Here is a 21,407-nt window from a genome sequence, read left to right as displayed (position 1 = left end):
TTAATCTCTTTGAGCTTCATTTTCCTCATTGGTAAAATGGAGTAATAATACACCGCTTGTGGGGTTACTATGAGAATTCAATGAGATAATGTGTGTAAAGCACCAAGGCCCGCACATAGTAGGAGCCCAGTAAATATGAGTGACTTACACTACTATTATAACTATTATAGTGAATGAACACTAAGCATGATTTCTGGGTAACATGAATGTGTACACTGTGTTAAGTGTATCAGATGCCCCAGAAGAAGTGAGAAATATAAGTACCTTAAGATGCTTACGTGAGAAATACAAGTACAGTTAGCAAACCAAATAAGGCAAAAAGGTTCATTTCTAATAGAAATGACTTCAAAGTAACGGGAGTACAAAGCAGCACAAGATAACTTTCCTCAATGGCGATCATCAAGTTCAACGAAAGACAAGGGGAGGGGAAGGACGCAGTGGATGGGCAGGCCGAAGGCTGGAAGTGGCAGGACGTGACCCTCTGGGGCAGTACATGATGTGGGCAGAGCCAGGGACACCGCTGGAGGACAGAGAAAAGACCTGGCTGGTTTGGTTGAGGCAGGACTGATTATGACCAAGGTGGGTGGACCTTGGCAACCTTGGATTCCATCGGTCAGCAAAGTTTGTTGTGGAGGTGGTGGTGATGAGGGGCTTCGGGAGTGTGGGGGTTTAGGAGCACATTTACAGAGAGGACTCTGGTCACCCCCATCCTTGGACATGTCTGTAGTCATGGCAGGCTTCTGGGCAGAGAGAGAACATGAAAATCAGACTCCATAACATGACTCTGACTATGCAGTGCAAACTCAACTGCAGTGCTTAGATGATGAACCTCAACTTGGGGACTGGGATAGGTCATATGTGAAACCCTTCTAGGAAGAAGCAGCAGCCAGGTTTACTGACAGAAGAGGACGTGATGTAAATAACAGGGGAGGTTTTATGGCTGAAAAAACAGTATCAGGAGAGGAGCCACCAAATTTAGGACAGAAGAGAGTTTTTAGACATCTTAAGGTAGAGCGGACTGAGTCACTGGAGCAGAGGTGAAAATTGCTAATTATACCCAATATCCACTGAGCACACACTGTGCTCGTTTTTCACAACATTCCTGTGAAATGCATGCTTTATCCCCATTGTCCAGATGAGGGAATTGAGGGCTGCACTTCTATTAGACTGGGAAGGACGTCTCTCCCCGTCCGTTCTAGCGGGAGGTAGATAGAGGCGGAGGTGATCCAAGGTGACATGGAGGGGAGCTGAGGGTGCCCAGGCCCTTGGTCCCAGACTTCTCAGCAAAACAGAGGGAAAGTTCTGGGAAAATTAGAAGTGTTGGTCTGAGCCAAAATGGAGGTAAAGAAAAGCATATGGGAAATGCACTACAGAATCAACAAAGGAGGGCTGAACTGAACATGCCATGTTCGGGGGCCAGTTCTGTGACGTCAGGAGAAGGGACAGAGAAATAAGGCTGGGATTGCCAAGGGAGTGGGCACCCAGGGGCCAGGGACGGCCGACAAAGGGGTCCAGGTGAGGTCCAGCACAGCCAAAACCGGGGCGGGGTCCCAGAGCAGAGTCAGGTTGGGGCTGAGAGTGACATTTGAATTTTTGCATTTGTTCAAGATACGTTTCTATTCACTGATAGTGTGTGGAGGTGGGAGGCTCTGGTGGGAGAGGCCTGAACTCTGGAGCCTGGCAGACCTGGGTCTGAGGAGTCCTGTGGTCTTGAGCAAGTGCACTCTGGCTTGGGACGATAGGGGTGCCATTCCCGGAATGAGGGGTCCCCAGTAGAGGAGTGGGGTTGTGGTGGATGTGCTGAGTTTCGGGCAGGTGAGCAGAGGTGCCTAAGATGTAGCTGCAGACATGGGAGTCATCAGTAACAGATCATCTGGGGGAGAGAATGTAGGGAAGAGGAGAAGGCAATCTGGGATAGGATCCCGGGAGGCGACCACAGAGGAGAGGAGCTAGACAAGAGCACGGGGAGGAGAGCCAAGAGGGAGGAGGAAGGGCAGGCTGGCATGGGGTTATGGAAGCCAAGAAAACCCTGTCACCAAAGCAAGCATCTTCCTGGCTCACTGGCTTCAAGCAGAGGTGAGCTGCCCAGAAGTTAAGAAGCCCTCGCAGGAAACTCAGGGCCCCCTCCCAGGGGCGAGCAGACCAGGATAACTTGCACTTCTCAAGGACAGTGGGCATATCCACTCAAGAAGCCCGATTTAAGCTGGCCTGGCTCCTGCTGCACAGGTAGGCCCTGGGCGCACAAAACACAACCAGCTGCAAGCAAGAACAGGCCTGCTGAGAGAAAGTTCCAAGATTCAGTGTGAAATCCCACATCCCCTCCCCCCTTTCAGCCCCATCAATAAAGAGCAGACCTGATCGCTGAGCTGCGGGGAGCAGCTGGGTCAGGCACCGGTCAGAAGGAGGCTGTGCATTGCTCCCCTTTCCCTCTGTTGCAAATTTCTGAAGACAAAGAGGTGCTGGCCCTCTCCGGGGCTGGTGGCAGAAGCTCTGGTTGAATCTGGAAAGGCTAATTTCAGAGGACCCGGCAGAGAAAGATGCTTCCTCGGCTCTGGGATTCCCATCCCTGGAGAGGCTCCAGGCATCAAGAGAGTAATGCCCACCGTGGAAACTTTAGGAAGAAACTAGACCCAGAGAAACTCTCCTGGAGGGATGCAGACCAAGATGGCATCCTGGCCCTCAAGTGCATGAGGAGAGTCACCTGCACAGCAAAGGCAGACCTCACCTAATCTTCACAAACACTGGGTTGGACAGATGTTTCCACCACCTCAGTTTTTGAGAGATGAAACAAGACTGGGATCTAGGTATTTTTACTCCAAATCTCATACTCTTGGGTAACATAGATCTGATACCAACCAATAGCAACTAAGGGCAGAGCCTCATAGCCTGGGGCAATCCCATCACAGATTCAGGGTCTCCCAGAGGCTATACTTAAAATAGACCAGAAATAGGGAATAACATTTTCTCACTTTCGTAATCGGGAATACATGAATACCAAATGGGAGAAATGTAAATACATGCATGGTTTTCATCATGAAACGACACACAATTCCATAGGTAAGACAGGCCCTTTAAACCCTGAAATGAATTGTGTTAATTCCCCAGGCTCAACAGATTCACATGTCCCAGAAGCAGCCCGCTAGCACAAGGTGACCCCCCTCCCACAGAAGCCATCGGACCCTTGTGGCAGGTAGCACCTGGGCTGAACTCACTTTCAGGAGTGAAATGAACATTTACTGACAGCCTGCTCTGTGCAATGTTCTTAAATATTATTATCTTATTTGGTCCTCAAAATGACTCTATAATTGAAAGCAAGGACTGAGATATCTGTATACCCATGTTCGTAGCAGTATTTTTCATAATAGACAAAATGTGGAAGCGACCAAGTGTCGATCGACAGATGAATGGATAAACAAAATGTGGTATGTACATAAAGTGGAAGTGAATGTTATCCAGCCTCAAAAAAAAAAGGAAATCATGACACATGCTACAACATGGTTCAATCTTGATGACATTATGCTCTGTGAAATAAGCCATTCACAAATGGACAAAAACTGTATGATCACACTTTTACTAAGTTGGAGTAATCAACTTCATAGAGATAAAAAGTAAAATGGTGTGTTCCAGGGGCTGGGAGGAGTGGGGAGAATGGAAATTAGTATTTACTGAGTACAGAGTATCAGTTGGGAACGATGGAAAAGTTCTGGAGATGGATTACTGTGGTGACAACATTGTGAATGTACTTAATGTCACTGAACTGTACACTTAAAATGGTTAAAATGAGAAATCTTACGTTATATGTATCTTGTGTGTGTGCTTAGTCGAGACTGAATTTGTGGCCTCGTGAACTGTGACCTGCCAGGCTCCTCCGTCCATGGAATTCTCCAGGCAGGAATATTGAAGTGGCTTGCCATTTCCTCCTCCAGAGGATCTTTCTGACCCAGGGATCAAACCCGAGTCTCTGCGTTTCCTGCACTGAAAGCGGATTCTTCATCACTAGTGCCACCAGGGAAGCCCCATATATATATATATCTTATCACAATAAAAATTTTTAAAAATACATGATTCTGTAGAGTAGAGCCTACTCTTCTCATTTTATAGAAAAGAAAAATGGGGCTCAGAGGAAATTACACAGCCAGACGGAATGAGTGTCCATCTGTCTCTGGAGTCCCATGTCTCCTTCACACGATACCGCCCCTTCCAGGGCTCAGGATAGCCCTGGCAAGATTGCGGGGCTCCCGGGCTCCAAGATTCCTCTGTCAAAGGCTGGAGGAAAGCCCAAGTGAAATTGGATCTAACTGCAGTTTAGAAACAGAGGGGTAGGTGGGGCTTGGGCTTGAATTACAAGGACGAAAGCTGTGAATTGTGCCAACATCTAAAATTATGAAACGAGGAGCTCCAGGCGTCTCTCTAATCCAGAATGATTATCTTCACTGCCGAGCACCCGATTTAAATTCTTTGTGTTTAATACAAAGCCACAGAACAGAGCAGGCTGTCTCCCGACATGCAGTTACCATGGAGACCGGAGAGGATTCTCAGAGGGAGTTATGTGGCAGAGAGAAAGTGGCTGCCAGCTTCTGAGAAGGCAAGGGGCCTCGGAAAGCCGTTCTAAAATAGAGGCCAGAGACGCCTTTTGTCATCCTCCTCCTTAGCAAAGCCCCTTCTGAACCCAAAGGGGGAAAGTTTACAGGCAAGCAGGGCATGACCATCTTTAAAAGCCCAGGTTACCCACAGATGCCGGAGAGGAGGGGTTTATCATCAGTCCAGAAATAAACCACATGTAACCCCACTTGCTCTTCTTCCCTCATCTACTCCAATGTTGGTGAGTCTTCATTTTGGTCCCAAATTTCAGTGATAACAGTGTCAAACTGCTGAGGAAGGCTGCCCAGTGGCCACCCTGGTCACTGATGTTGGGGAATGTGGGCTGGAGTCAAGGCTGGGGAGGTACCAAGGCCCATGCCTGTACTTAAAAACTTGGCACGGTATTTCACTCCGAGACTCAGCTTCCTTACTTGGAAAGGAAGGAAAAGAAGGCCTGCCTGTGGGAGACTTTAAAGATCATGAAAAGGTGTAAGGAATACAGAAGTGCTGAACTGACAGCTCAGACCAGCCCTACTGGAGGGGACAGGGCTGGAAGTTTAGCTGCAGGTCCCACGGAGAGCCAGGCACTGCCAGGTGCCAGCTGGGGGTCTGGGAGCCCCGAACCCACCAGAGGCTCCACAGGCTCCATTCTGAACATTGTATTTTCCACACAGCAGGAAAAATAGACTCTTTGATGGGCCGCTAAGTCTGGCACTTAGAGATTCAGAGCTTGACTGCTTGCCTAAATATGTGCTCTAGTTATCTTAAGCCTGGCAGGAGACTTCCCTGGAGTCCAGTGGTTAAGACTGTGCTTCCAATGCAGGGGGTGTGGGTTCAATCCTTGGTTGGGGAACAAAGATCCCATGGGCTGCACAGTGCAGCCAAAAAATAATAAAAATAAAATAAAATGCAGCTTCTTAAGACTGGCAAAGTGAGAGTCAGGGCAGCATACCAGGAAAGAGATACAGTCTAGGCCTGGTGATAACAAGGGTGCCAAACAGAATGGAAACCTGACAGAGGGAAAGGTTGAGAGTGGCAACAGCTAAATGGATAGAATTTCAGCTCATGGAAGTTTTACCCTAATCTAGTCTGCGTCTCTTCTCTGCTGACTCTAAATGTAAGACAAAGAGGGAGCAAGTAGGAGCAGAGCAAACTCTTCCCTATGACATCATCACAATTGATTGTACAAAAAGATCCGGATCTTGTGAAGATAATACATCAAAATCAATATGTAGCCAAGTGCCACAGAAGACAACATCCTTATGAACCTCATCTGAACCCCCCAGCACCCAATTAAGTTTCTTTTAGCACACACACACACATATCACAGATTTTTTTCTCTCCAAATAACTAGAAAAATTTAGAGAAAATTCCTTACTTTTAGCTAATAGAAAGGGACCATGCTAAGGACTGAAAATGTTTATCAAGTGCTTGGTTCATACACTCAGTTTACAGTTCTCTTTAGTTTTCAGTTTATCAGTTCAGTTCAGTCGCTCAGTCGTGTCCGACTCTCCGCGACCCCATGAATCACAGCACGCCAGGCCTCCCTGTCCATCACCAACTCCCGGAGTTCACTCAAACTCATGTCCATCGAGTTGGTGATGCCATCCAGCCATCTCACTCTCCGTCGTCCCCTTCTCCTCCCACCCCCAACCTTTCCCAGCATCAGAGTCTTTTCCAGTGAGTCAACTCGTCGCATGAGGTGGCCAAAGTATTGCAGTTTCAGCTTTAGCATCAGTCCTTCCAATGAACATCCAGGATTGATCTCCTTTAGAATGGACTGGTTGGATCTCCTTGCAGTATAAGGGACTCTCAAGAGTCTTCTCCAACACCACAGTTCAAAAGCATCGATTCTTCGGCGATCAGCTTTCTTTACAGTCCAACTCTCACATCCATACATGACCACGGGAAAAACCATTGCCTTGACTAGACGGACTTTGGTTGGCAAAGTAATGTCTCTGCTTTTTAATATACTATCAAGGTTGGTCATAACTTTCCTTCCAAGGAGTAAGCGTCTTTTAATTTCATGGCTGCAATCAGTATCTGCAGTGATTTTGGAGCCCCAAAAAATAAAGTCTGACACTGTTTCCACTGTTTTTCCATCTATTTCCCATGAAGTGATGGGACCAGCCAGCACTAAAAAAGTTTGCTTCCAAGGAGACAGAATAGCCAAAACAACTTTGAAAAAAAAGGACAAGGACTTCCCTGGTGGTCCAGTGGCTAAGACTCTGCATTCTCAGTGCAGAACACCTGAGGGTTTGGTTGCTGGTTGGGGAAATAGATCCTACATGCCCCAACTAACAGTTCAACTGCTGCAACTAAAAAGATTCCACATGCCACAGGAAGTTTGAGGATCCTGTTTGCTGCAATGAAGACCGGATACAGCCAAATAAATTATACATAAATAAAATTTTTAAATATTAGTAATAATAATTATTATAAAGGGCAATAAAGTAATAATAATAATAAATGGCAAGTTGGAAAACGTACTACTGGCTTTCAAGACTTGTAAAACTATATGTCATATTGGTAAAAAGTTAGGTTAATAGAACAGAAGAATAGAAAAAAGAGTGCTAAAATAGACCCACACATATATGGTCAACTGATTTTTGACATGGGATGATCTTTTCAACAAATGATACTGGAAAAATTGGAAAGCCATATGTGAAAAGCTGAATATCATATTTAAAAACTAACTTAAAATGAATCACAGACCTAAATGTAAAAGCTAGTATTATATAACTTCCAAAAGAAAACATAGAAGAAAATCTTAACAACCTTTGGATTTTGCAAAAAATTTCTCAATTACAACACAAAAATCAAACTATGAAAGAATCTATAAACTGACTTCAAAATGAAAAACTTTTGCTGTTCCAATGGCAGTGTTAAGAAAATCAAGAGGAAAGCCTGAGAGAAGATATTTGCAAAAAATACACCCAACAAATGACTTGTAGCTAGAATGTTTAAACAACTCTGATGACCCATTAAAAAGAAGACAGATATGAGGTGGGAGGTGGGGTGGTGGTGGTTCAAGAGGGAGGGGTCACATGTATACCCATGGCTGATTCATGTTAGTGTATGGCAGAAACGGTCTGTAAAACAACTATCCTCTAGTTAAAAACAAACAAAAAAAGAAGACACACAGTGCTCACTTCAGCAACAGTAAACTTGGAATAACACGGAGATTAGCATGGTCCCCACACAAGGACGACACACGGACTTGTGAAGCATTCCATATTTTTTAGTTAAAAGGTAAATAAGTACTAGGGTTGTAATGTTGTGCAAATATTTGTGCTCAGTCACTCAGTGGTGTCTGACTCTTTGCAACCCCATGAACTGTAGCCCTCCATGCTTCTCTGTCCACGGGATTTCCCAGGCAAGAATACTGGAGTGGGTTGCCATTTCCTCCTCCAGGATATCTTCCTGACCCAGGGATCCAACTCACATCTCTTGCGTCTCCTGCATTGGCAGGTGGATTCTTTACCACTGCATCACCTGGGAAGCCCAGCGATGTAATATCAACATGATAAATATAATTAACACTGCTGAATATTATAAATGAAAGCTGTTAAGAGAGTAAATCCTGAGAATTCTCATCACAAGGAAAACAACTTTTTCTTTTATTTTGTATTTATTAACATATGGGATGATGGATATTTACTAAACTTATTGGGGGTAATCATTTCATGCCATATATAAATCAAATCATTATTCTATACATCTTAAACTCATTCAGTGCTTATATCAACAATATTTAAATAAAACTAGAAAGAAAAAAATATTTGGGCTTCCCTGGTAGCTCAGACAGTAAAGAATCCATCTGTAATGTGGGAGACCTGGGTTCAACCCCTGAATTGGGAAGATCCCCTGGAGGAGGAAATGGCAACTCAAGTATTCTTGCGTGGAGAATCCCTCATGGAGAGAAGAGACTGGCGGCTACTGTCCATGGGGTCACAAAGAGTAGGACATGACTGATCAACTAAGTTCAGAAAGAAAAAAATATATTTACCAATTCTTTACATTTCATAAAAAAATACCCAATGACTCAAAACATAGGGAAAAGACGCAAATGCTTCACCAAAGACAGAGGGTAAATAAGCAAATGCAGAGACATGCAACACTAGGGAAATGCAGTTTAAAACTACAGTGAACTACCACTGATACCTCTGTTAGAACGGCTAAAATGAGAAAGACTGACCATAACTAGGTGATGACAAAATGTGGAAGGAACAGAAAATGTTACAAGCACTTTGGAAACCAGTTTGGCAATTCTTAAAAAGCTAAATGTATACTGACCATATATTCTAATTACACAAGGAATAGTAAGCATATGTCAACACAAACATATGGATACAGACATTCACAGTAGCTTTATCTGTAATAGTCAAAAACTTAATAATGCTAAATCAAAGAAACCAGACCAAAAAAGAAATACATACTGTAGTATTCCATTTATATATAAATATTAAAAATGGAAATTAATCTATAGTGACAAAAAACAGATCAGTAGTTACTTGGAGCAGGAAAGGATTATAAGAGACACAAAGAAACTTTTGGGGGGTGATGGATATGTTTATTATATTTATAGTGACGGCTTTACAGTATATACATATTTCAAAACATATCAAAGTATACATTTAAAAAATGTGTGGGGACTTCCCTGGTGGTCCAGTGGTTAAGACTCTGAGCTTCCAATGCAGGGGTAATGGGTTCTGTCCCTGGTTGGGGAAATAAGATCCCACATGCCTCGAGGCATGGCCAGAAACACATATGAGACTTATTATATGTCAACTATACCTTAATCAAGTTGTTGGAAAAAAAAGGGTTAAACACTTTTAAAATTAAAAAAAAAATTTTTTTAATTTTTGAAAATAATTTTTCTATCAGATATTTTTTTTAAGTGGGAAAGGAATCAAGGTATATTCTCCATTAGTTCTCTTTTTAAAATTTTTCTTTATTTATGGCTGTGCTGGGTATTCGTTGCTGGGTGGACTTTAGTTGCAGTGAGCAGGGGCTTTGTATAGTTGCAGTGCGAGGGCTTCTCATTGTGGTGGCTTCTCTTGTTGTGGAGAACGGGCTCTAGGGCACACGGGTTTCAGTAGTTGCTGTACATGGGCTTAGCAGTTATGACTTCCAGGCTCTAGAGCACAGGCTCAATAGTTGTGCCCAGTAAGCTTAGTTGCCCTGCAGCACGTGGGATCTTCTTGGATAGGGAATCGCATCTGTGTCTCCTTTTTTTTTTTTTAAGTGGCTTCCTGGGTTACCCAATCATGATCTTCATTCTATACATATTCTTCCCAAGAACAAAGTTCACCAACATATATCAAGTTTAATTTTATTTTTAAATATTGAGACCACTGAACCACCAGTTCAGTTCAGTTCAGTTGCTCAGTCGTGACCGACTCTTTGCGACCCCGTGAACCCCAGTACGCCAGGCCTTCCTGTCCATCACCAACTCCCGGAGTTCACTCAAACTCATGTCCATCGAGTCGGTGATGCCATCCAGCCATCTCATTCTCTGTCGTCCCCGTCTCCTCCCACCCCCAATCCCTCCCAGCATCAGACTCTTTTCCAGTGAGTCAACTCGTCGCATGAGGTGGCCAAAGTATTGGAGTTTCAGCTTTAGCATCAGTCCTTCCAATGAACACCCAGGATTGATCTCCTCTAGAATGGACTGGTTGGATCTCCTTGCAGTCCAAGGGACTCTCAAGAGTCTTCTCCAGCACCACAGTTCAAAAGCATCAATTCTTCGGCAATCAGCTTTCTTCACAGTCCAACTCTCACATCCATACATGACCATGGGAAAAACCATAGCCTTGACTAGACGGACCTTTGTTGGCAAAATAATGTCTCTGCTTGTAGAGAGTTTAAATCTACAGCAGAAAGTTATTTATAGAGGATGAATTCATCTGCAATGGCACTTCCAACTCTAAAAGTGTGTATGTGAGAGTGAGTGTGTGTGTGATACTGTGTGAGAGTATGTGAGAGTGTCTAAGTGTGTGAGTGTGTGTATAGTATAAGAGATAAACATTGGTAAGTGAGAAAGTTCTTAACTATAGTTGGCCTGCAGCTTTATCCTCATGTAGTCACTAATTAGGGATCTTATAGCTCCTAATTTTTAATTAACAAGAAATAAAAAAAGGATCTGAAGGAGAGAAAAATGTATTGGTGGCAGGGATAGGCTTAGGGGAAAATGAGGCAGAAACAACCAAGGGGAAAAATGTGGTGTCTACACACATTTCTACCTGCCAATGGACCATTCTAAGACATGCACCTGACCTTCAACATAGACATATGGCAACTTCAGATTGGAGGCAACCTCAGTGAGGGTTGGGAGAAGAGATATTTCCCGCTGAGATTTTTGAACCATTCTATAAGACCATATTTAAATATTTCTTAAAATATTAAAAAATATGCAAGCTTTAAGAAAAAAGGAAGAAGAAAAAGACAGCATTCATATACATATACTATAGCATCACCAAAGTATACACATAATACACGATGTATTTTTCTTGATCTTTTTTTAAACCCCAGAGGATGAGAGTATAAAAGCAGAACCTGTATGAGGTATGAAAGGTTTCCAATATGCGTGGGTTTAATCACAAAGGATACATTTATCTCTGTTCTTGAACCAAAGGTTTTAAAAAGCAACAATCTCTCTGTATAGATCAATTCTTTGCAAACATTCTTATTCTAGGAATTGAGGAGCTGCTTGGTCACCATAGGAGATTTCTTCCCAAACTAGATGTAAAAATGTGTGAGAAACGATAGATCTCTTCTCCCACATTTGTTCTAAGAAGGGTCACCTGGCCTACGTGTTGGCCTGCTGGTTAATGTAGATGTTAGAATGAAAGTCGTCAGCTAATTTTCCTAACAGGAGATACCTGATTGGAAGCAGGACATCTTTAAATAGCGTCTGCTACCTGCTGAGTTTATGACTAGCTGTCTCTGTTTTTAAGAGAAAGAAAGGAGAGAGAAAATGATCTGAAAGTCATCACCAGTACTATATAGGCTGCATTTGAAATCTGCAACACAGAGTCAACCCTGACTATAGAGATGGAAACCAGTTTTTCTTAGGTTCCTAGTTGATGTCTAACAGCTTCTGAGGAGACTGTACAAATGGATTTTCCAGGGGTTGGTCCTCAATTGGCAGAATCTATTGAACAAACAGTCATATAGTGCTTAGTAAGCACGACTGAAGTGACTTAGCAGCAGCAGCAGCAAGCACCAAGTACTATCTTTTAAATATATTTTTTATTCTGTTCATTTTTTATTTTTGGTCAGGCAGCTTGTGGGATCTCAGTTCCCCTACCAGGGACTGAATCCAGGCCACGGCAGTGAAAGCGCTGAATCCTAAACACTGCACCACGAGGGAACTATGAAGTAATATTTTAAATTTTTTACCAGTAGTAACACCCATTAAGCATTTTCATAATTTCCACTTTCCAGGAAACAGAGACAGAGACACAGAGAGATTAACTTGTCCAAATCACACAGCTAGTAAATATGGAGCTGAAATTCAAACTCAGACTCCGATGTGTCTGAGTCTGTGCTCACTACTGCCACTCTATGCTGACATTCATCTATTTCTTGAGCATCTTCTCCATGTTTACAGCTAAATGAGTCTGTGCTGAGTCACGAGTTAGATACAAATTGTGGTCTCTGCCCCTTGAAGTTTTCAAATCAGTCAAGAGACAAACATTACACGGGAAGTAATTAGAAAGCCCCAGGATAACCCATTATTTCAGCTGGGGAGAAAACAGTGGATTCCTGGAGCTGAATTAGCTGGAGGAAAGACATGACATGAGCTTGGTAGGTGGTGAAGGTCTTCTGTGGATGGGCGGGAAGGGGTGGCAGCGGGGAGCATGGGATGTCCATAGGGGAGGGGGCTGAGAAAACCCCTTTCCTGGTGAATGGGCACATGTTGGGAGTGAGGACTGAATGGAGAGGAAGGTCAGATGGGGGAAGCCGTCCAGGGTGAAGATCTAGGATTCCAGACTAGACAGCAGGGAGCCACTGCAAGCTCTCAAGCAGGACAAGCAGGACATGTTGGTTAAACCGGGGACACGGGCAGCATGGGCACTACACGGACAGTAGAATAGTCTCACTGCAAAGTCCAAGTGGCTGGATCAACTAACCCAAGAGACCAGAGAGAGCCAAGGCCAGGCCTAGGGTGGAAGCAGGAAGTCACGGCCTGGGAGCTGACATTTATTGTGCATGTCCTCTGTGCCAGAGTCTGGGTGAGGTGTTTTTCATGCATCATCTTGTTTACTGTTTGCAGATGGTAAAAACAGTCAGCTCTAAGGCCTTGGCATCAATGTTACTCCTCAAGGGACAGTGGCGTGTTAGTAAAGCCACCATCTCAGAGAGGCAGAAATCTCATTCCACGGTCTGCCTGATGTGTCAGTTCTGTGATGCCTTTATCTGGTCCAAGCAAGTTTGGAGCCATACACTGTCGAGTTAACTATTTGCATGCAGCCCACAGAGAGGTCCTAGGCTGTCTGAAAGGGGTGACTGACTAGATCTGGGGTTTCGGGAGCCCCTGATTGATAGGGTAAAAAGGGCCTCAGACTAAGAAACTCACATTCTGGTCCAACTACGTCTGGGACTTGGGGCAACTCCTTCACTTTCTCTCCCTACAATAGCAGGGTAGGAGACGTCTAAGATTTCTAAGATAGATTTCTAAGGTCTCTCCAGCTTTTTAGAGGAATGAAGTGAACTTGGGAACATCAATTAATAAGCAAGACCATATGAGTCTGCATCTCAACAAGCAGGAAGTGTTACTGCAAAGCTAAAAGACTAGAAAGACATTTTAACTAGAATTAAACAGAAATGGACAGAATACTGGAGTCAAGAAGAAAGGAAGTGAGCAGCATTTAAAGGTTTCCAAAGGAGCAAACTTCAATGGCATAATAGTGAAAACAATCTGCCCAATGGATAAATGGGCTGCTTGGTAAGAATGTTGGCAGGCTGGACGCCAAAGGGAATTTATTTATGTCCTAGTGTGTCGTATTTCAGGACTCTGACAGGTTTAGTCCTCTGCAGAGGGAGAAGGGGAGAGGGTCAGGACCCTCCACTGGGGGGCGGGACGTGAGAGGCCATTCTAACCTGTGCCACTGAACATCTACTAGGCTGAGTCCATGCTGGCCAAGCACTCGTCCAGTTAGGACTTGGCTCCCCTTGTGGCTTGACTACAAGAATAGATATCCTGCTGCTGCAGATTTTGAGTTCGTGGGAGGCAGTCTCTGTGACCAGATGGCTCTGGCACAGACAAGAGGGAGATTCTGGGTCCTCAAAGAAAAGGGACAGGCCCAGCTGGACTTCCGGTGACAATACTTGACTATGGCCAGCTCCCAGCTCACCGATGCTGCCTCCTGGGATACAGACAGGAGGGCAGAACACAGCACAAGGGACACTTAGCAAGTACAGGGGTTCTAGGCCCCAGGCTAGGGTTTGGGAGCCTAATCATGGGACCCTATAATGTAACTAGAAGGAGAGAAACAAATAAATAACACTGTGAAGGGTGAGGCGAGGCAGGCCCAAGTTTTCCATGGTGATTCAGGTATCAGCCTGACACATAAGGTGAGGGTTAGATAGGCAACAGGGCTAATAGCCAGGACAACATGCCATTTAAAACAGCTGAGAAAGTTCCTTAATAATCCACATGCTAGTGTTAGAATCATCAAGAATGCTTCAAAAAACATACTGATGGGGGAGAGGCAGACCCAAAGACATTGATATCATTCGTCTGCAGTGGAGGGTGGGGGGCAGCAGAACGGAGGGGCCTGGACATATATTTTTTTAAAATTCCCTGAGTAGTTTTACTGTAATTTGCTTCCAAAGGTTGAAAACCATTGGCCTGGACAGTGGTTCTTAACATATCTTTGGAGGAGTGGAAGGCAGAAAAGGCATTCAGGAAGCTTTTTCCCATTGTCCATGGCTGCCCCCTTTAACACCGTCTCAGTGAAGGGGCTGTGCCTGTAGCTGAAAAAGCCTGATTCTGATATTCCCACCGGACCATGGAGAGCCATTGGTGGGGTGGAGCCCAACGGCCTGCATTAACACTCTTCTTATGTAATATTAGAGTCACACAAAAGAGTAAATATAATGTATAAGTAGGCTAAGCAGAATAATAATAAAAGACCCCCATGACCCAAGTGAAATCCTACACCTTTGTTAACACAATTGGTATCACTGGCTCTCCTCCCTCCCCTCCTGTCCCGGGCTCCCCAAGGAGATAACCTCCTTCTTCAATGGGGGCATTTTCAACAAGCAGGGGGTCCTGGGCCTCTGAGAGGACGGGGCCTGCAGGTTGGGAGGGTGTGGAGGAGGCGGACAGGAGGATCAAGAGGATCAAGTGACGGGGCTGTGAGCAAGGGGGTGCAGAGGCTGGGGAGCCAGGCAGAGCCTGCCACAGCCTCTAACAGAAGCAGAGGCGGGCAAAGCATTTGTTAAAGAAGTGCTAGAGAAATCCCTTTAGACCTAATACAATGGAGTCCCAGATGCTTGCTGAAAAGCCAGCCTTTCAACTGTTTTGTTTTCCCAGCCCTGGCTGCTGCCGCCAAATTGACAAGCATGCAGTAGCTCAGGGGGTGCACAGTTCAAGGCCCTGCGGATCTGTCGGACAAGAACAAAAAGGTGCAACTTGATCTCTCTTTCTCTATAGGCTAATCACACAGGAGAGCTTTTCCTTGGGTTATTATTCTATTATAAACCCAGCTGCTTACAGCAAATCAACTGCTACCTTTTTAGAAGGTACAAAGTAGGTCAGTGACGATCTACCTGGGTACACAGGCTTGGCTTGAGTGCCACAGGCTATATGAATAATTAAACCCACACATCCCGGAGATCAGCATTGCCTCAGAGCATTTCTTGCCCTAGAAGACTGTCAGGAATTAGAGGTAAGAGGAAGCCAAAAAATCCAGCTGCAGGTGTACCAAAAGGGAGGAGCAATCCAAGAGTGGAGGGGAGTGAGGACCAGGGCAGGAAGCCAGGTCTTAGGAGGCTGGGATGTCTGAGGAAGGACTCTGGGCAGGGTCTCCTGAAGGGGTCTGGGGAGGACTGGGTCAGGGGCTGTGTTATGAAACAGACACTTAATACGAGCTGGGGCAAAAGAAGAAACATGCAAAAAAGTCCGATCTTGCTTAGGGGGTGGTTATAACAAAGGCCTAGTTTAGGTGACACAAGCAGTCAGACCGGCTTGGAGTCTACGGGTCTTACATTTTCTATAACTAGCACCTGGCATGGATTGGGGGTGCCTGAACCTGCAGGAACTGGGAGAAGTGGGACCTCTACATCACACAGGGACTTTTATATGTTTTTCCAGAGGCAGCTGCTTCCATGGATGAGAAGCTTGGAAAAGATGAAAAGTTACCCACCGCCTTGTGCAAAGATACACGTGCAAAGGTCTTCACTGGCCATAAAGAGCTGCAGGCTCTCAGAGGAAAACTTGTCACTCCTGGCTAATGAGGCCCTGGCAGATGACAATGAGGAAAAGAAGACAAAGAAGGCCAGCCTGCCCTCCCAGAGGCTGGTAGGCAGCGCAGTGACAGCATGGCATCTGACTCTGGAATAAAGATTTCTCAAGGAGAGGGAGGGGGGGCAGTAACCAGCAAGTTAAAATTTTAGAGCAAGGTAGCACCCTGCACACAATTTTTGGTACACACTGCAGAATAGGCCCTGACATGGATTGGTGTGGTAATCAGAGTTATACTAATGATAAGTACGGGGTCCTCTCTTAGAATCGGGCTGGGAGTATCAATTGTTACAACCAGATTGGAAAGTGATTTGGCAGCATCTTCTAAAGCTAAACATGTGTGTCTTCTATGACCCGGCACTCTCAACCCCCAGGAACATGCCCAGCAGAAATGTACACATGTTTGCTAAATGACATGTGCACGATATTCACAGCCACAGCATTTGTAATAGCCCCAAACTAATGACCTTGTTGATGGTGGAATGGCTGGGTACTATACGGCTTTCGTACAGTGGAATACTAGTAAGCAGTGAAAGTGGAGTAAGTCTGATGTGCAACAACATGGGTGAATTTCACAAAAATAATACTGAGCAAAGGAAGCCAACACAAGGGGACAGACTGCCTGAGTTCATTTACATAAAGCACAGTCAAAACCAACCTATGGTGAATATACAGAAAACCACTGACATCTGCACTTTAAATAGGTGAGTTGTATGGCGTGTGTATCTCAATTAAGCCATTATTTACAAAACAAAAAGACTCTGGTGTTAGAAGTCAGGACAGTGGTTCTCCTTGGTGAGGAGTAGTGACTGGGGAGGGGACACAAGGGGGAATTCTGGGTGCTGGCAATGTTGGTTTCTTGATTTGGGTGCTGGTCACAGGGTGTGTTCAGTTGTGACAATTCTTGGTACTTAGAATCTGTGCATTTCTCTATATGTCTGCTATACTTCCATAAAAATAACCAGAGGGCTTTCTGGTGGTCCAGTGGTTAAGAACCTGCCTCCCAATGCAGGGGATATGAGTGCGATCCCTGGTCTGGGAGGATTCCACACGCTGTGGGGCAACTAAGCCCATGAACCACAACTACTGAGCCCACGTGCCATAACTACGGAAGGCTGTGCACCTAGAGCCCGTGCTCCGCAACAAGAGACGCCTGGGCACCACAACAAAAGAGTAGCCCCCACCTGCCGAAACAGAGAAGGCCTGCACACAGCAACAAAGACTCAGTGCAGAAAAAAAAAAACCTAAAAGGAGTTTAAAAATTAACCACAAACAAAGCAGGCCTGGCCTGGCAGGGCTCAAGTGCATGGACATGGTGAGCTGAAAGTGCTCACTCACTTCAGAAAGGCCCTGTCTGCCACCTGGGTCCCCTTGAGAGGACACTGCTAGTGTGTTTGGGGCTCCCCACTTCATGAGTGAGGTATCACCTGCATGGCCCCAGAGTAATTCTCAGAGGAGAAACTGGGGAGGGTTCACAAAACACCTCTGGGCAGCTGTGGCCTGGGATATCATCCTCGCCTCAGCACAGGCTGGGCTATGGCCACTGTGACTCCTCACAGCTCAGCCTTCAGGGGTCTGATCTGCTGCTCCAGGACTGGGAAGGAGGCGTATCCTCAGGGAGATCTTCAGGGCCACTTGCCTGAGGTGGGCTAGCCTGTCAGCCTCTGCCTGCCCCAACCTGGCTCTTCAGGGTGGGTTTGGGGAGCTCTAGTGTTCTTGCCTGGAGAATCCCGGGATGGCAGAGCCTGGTGGGCTGCCGTCTATGGGGTCGCACAGAGTCTGAAGTGACTTAGCAGCAGCAGCAGCAGGAGGAGCACTGAAGCCCCCAGGAATATGGATCCCAGAGAGAGTACTGAACATGGGAGAGGGTCTCCCTGAGGACCCCAGAGAGAAGAAAGGTGAGATTTTAGGGTAGAGGGCCACTGGGGATTTGCAGAAGTGGGCCAAAGTAGGACATAGGACTATAGCCACTGGGCCAGTGGCCAGTGGACTCCTTTTATCCAGGGAACATTAGAGGCTAAGTCCTTTATAGATCAGATTGTACAAAGGGTTGCTGCCGAGGCTAGGGACTTCTGGCCCTTGAGATTTTGATTCAATTCTGCATTTGAAAAAAATCTTCATAGATGAATCTGATGCACAGTTGGATGTAGAGACCCACATGGATAAATATCAATCACTTATTCATCCAACAAACATTTACTGGTCAGCTACTCTAATTCTAGGTCAGGGTCAGGCTCTAGAAACACAGAAGAATATGGTCAGGCCTTGCGCTTAAGGAGCGCATAGTCTGAGCTTCAGAAAGAAGCCTGCATGTGACAGATAATTACAATGCAGAGATGACAGCAATGACAGGATTCTGGAGCACAGACAAATGGTGAAAAAAACCTATTTGTGATGCTTTTGAGAAAATATAAGTTCGTTCTGATTCATTTACTTCACAGGTCTGAATTTTTGTATTTTGCATTGAAGCAGCTCAAGCCCAGCTCAGTAATTCTTAAATATTGTCCATGATAATTCCCTCTGGAAAGAGGGCCCACCACCAGTGGTTTTCAAGCTGTTTTTAAAAATAACAAGCTAGGAAAGATAATCGAAGATAGCTAACTATGTCTGTTTCATAATTTCTACCATTAAAATCATCTAGAAGAAGCATATCTATTTTTTCACAACTTGGGGGAAATTAATTTAGCTTATCATACATAAAGGAGTCCATTAGACCAACCCCCTTCCCCCCACTCCCCACATACACGCACAATAACAAACACCAGCTAATTCTCCTCTTCCTCTAGATCGGCACTACATGACATAAGAACATAAAAATAAAATCAGTTTCTGGCCTCAGTACCTCACTTAAGTGATGTGATGGGCAAAATGGGCCTAAATGCCTCCTTCTTCCACAATCATGGAAATCTATGACATTTAGCCCAAAATTTCCTGTTTCAGTTGCACAGTGGCCCCTTTCAAGGCCAAATTTCTTCTTTGAGCAATACGGTGGGAGCACCCTGTTCATGAGGGTCTAGCCTGGAGCAGGCCCAGAAACAGAGGAAGCCACCGAGGAAGAAACTTCAGCACCCAGAAGCATTACCTTGGTCCCATGGTAGAAGTCGTCCACGCACGTGGCATTCATGAAGGTCTGGTGGAAGTGCGTGCTGGTGTCGATGCCTCCAGGGATCACCAGCTTCCCCGTGGCATCAATCACCTTGGCCCCTCCAGGGATCATGAGTTCACGGCCCACCTGCTGAATGATGCCATTCTCAATGTAGACATCAGCCTCGTGGGTGCAGTCATCATTCACAACCTTGCCTCCCTTGATGAGAATCCGCACGCTGGCTGAATTGGCAAGCATGTTCCTGTGAAAGGTGAGAGGGGGGCATTGGTCAAAGTCAAAGTCCCTTATCATGGTCACCAAGGTCCCACCCCTTCCTGTGAGAGCCTAAAATAAGTGGGCAGAGTTGAGGGAGCAGAGATGGGGAAGAAGTTTCTCCATAGCCTGAGGACACTGGTCCTACAGCCAGCTGGGGTCACAGGCCTCCCGCTAACCTCACAGCAGGACTACTTGGGAATCATGACACTGTGGCAATTAAGGTGAAGCTAGAACCCAAAGAAACATCAGTTTTCAGCTTCTCAAGATGTTGTGGGGGTTGTAAAGAATTTTCATATCTCTTATCTCATTTTGGGCTTCCCTGGTGGCTCAGACTGTAAAGAATCCACCTGCAATGTGGGAGACCTGGGTTCTCATTTTATTACTACAACAGTCCAAAAAGTGGCATTTCACAGATGAGAAAAGTGAAATTGCTATTAAGGAATTTATGGCTACTAACTACCCAAGTCAAACCCAAAGGTCTTCCATGAGGAATGTGCCCACTAAACCATATATGGTCCTGGAGATATTGGAGGCTCCTGGGGCATGTCTCAGAGGGCCAAATTCTCCAGGCCTCACAGCTGCTTTAATTCATGCCATTCTTCAGATGGATTCTGCTGCAGTTCACCCTCCTAGGTTTGCGTCAAGAAGTCCACTACCACACTGAAGCTCCCGAGCTGACTGCATATTGATAAACTCATCCGAGGAGCTTTTGAAAAGCATCCATGCTCAAGCTCCACCCCTGAAGACTCAGTTTTATTTGGTTCAGGCTGTGCCCCCAGATTCTGTTTTTCAAAAGCCACAGACTTCTACCATACGCATAAAGAATTAACACCAATCCCTTCCAAAAAATAGAGAAGGAAACCTTCCCAAGTCATTTTATGAAGTCAGTATTACCCTGATACCAAAGATAGACAAAGACAGTACCAAAAAAAAAAAAAAAAACAAACCTCTGAAGTGATATCCCTCATGAATGTAGATACAAAAATTTCTAACAAACCTCAGCAAACAGAATTTAGCAATATGTGAAAGAATTTAAAAATCCCACCCATGTAAATGGGATTACCTCCAGGAATGCAAAGCTTGCTCAGTTTTTGAAAATCAATCAGTGTAATCCACCATATTAACAGGCTAAAGAAGAAAAATCACACAATCATATCAATTGATACAGAAAAAGCACTTGACAAAATACAACACCCATTCGTGATGAAGACTCTCAGGAAAGTAGGAATAGAAGTTAACTTCCTCAAGTTGATAAAGAACATCAACAAAAAAACAGTAGCTAATATCAGAATTAATGATGAAAGACTGAACATTTTCCCCGCTAAACTGGGAATAAGCCAAGGATGTTGACTCTCACCACTATTATTCAATAGAGAAAATCCTAGCTAGCAATATGACAAAAGAAAATGAAATGAAAGACATAGCAATGAAAAATAAAAAAGTTGTTCTTATTTGCAGGTGACGTGATAAGGGCTATGCAGAAAATCCCAAAGAATCTACAAAAAAATCTCCTAGAACAAATAAGTGAATTCAGCAAGGTCACAGGTATCAGATCAACATACAAAAAGCTATTGTTTTTCTACATACTAGCAATGAACACATAGATGCTCAAGAAAATTGAAATACTTAGGCATAAATCTAAGAATGCATATAGGATTTGTATGATGAAAAGTACAAAATGCTGGTGAAAGAAATCAAAGATCTAAATAAGTGGAGAGACATTCTATGTTCATGGATCGGAAGACTTAACATAGAAAAGATGTCAGTTCTCCCCTAATTGATACACATGTTTAATGCAGGTTGATTTTGGCAACTCTCTTGACCATTCAGTATCTGAATAAAAATTATTTTCATTTAGATTTAGAAAATATAAATCTCACCAAGCAGAGAGAGATATACCTCCCTCCCACAATGACACTGCAACGTCATTGTGGGCTCAAAGAAAGCTGGTATTTTTACTCAGTAAACATTCTTATGGATCCAATCAAT

General features: G+C 44.6%; 1 protein-coding gene and 1 pseudogene across 1 annotated transcript in view; one reads left to right on the top strand and one right to left on the bottom strand.

Annotated features, from left to right (window-relative positions):
- The window catches only part of DPYSL5 (dihydropyrimidinase like 5), a 98,060-nt gene that overhangs the window by 39,244 nt on the left and 37,409 nt on the right, over positions 1-21,407 (bottom strand). Inside the window, exon 2 of the mRNA XM_055399107.2 lies at positions 19,140-19,404. Within this exon, the coding sequence (XP_055255082.2) occupies positions 19,140-19,400 (261 nt within the window). The 5' untranslated portion in view covers positions 19,401-19,404. The remainder of the gene's footprint in view (positions 1-19,139; positions 19,405-21,407) is intronic.
- On the top strand, positions 7,724-7,823 carry LOC129540111 (U6 spliceosomal RNA; annotated as a pseudogene).

Source organism: Moschus berezovskii, chromosome 11, assembly GCF_049115385.1.
Source record: "Moschus berezovskii isolate FMDL1 chromosome 11, NW_MosBer_1.0, whole genome shotgun sequence".
NCBI lineage: Eukaryota > Metazoa > Chordata > Mammalia > Artiodactyla > Moschidae > Moschus > Moschus berezovskii.
This window is presented reverse-complemented; position numbering and strand designations above follow the sequence as displayed.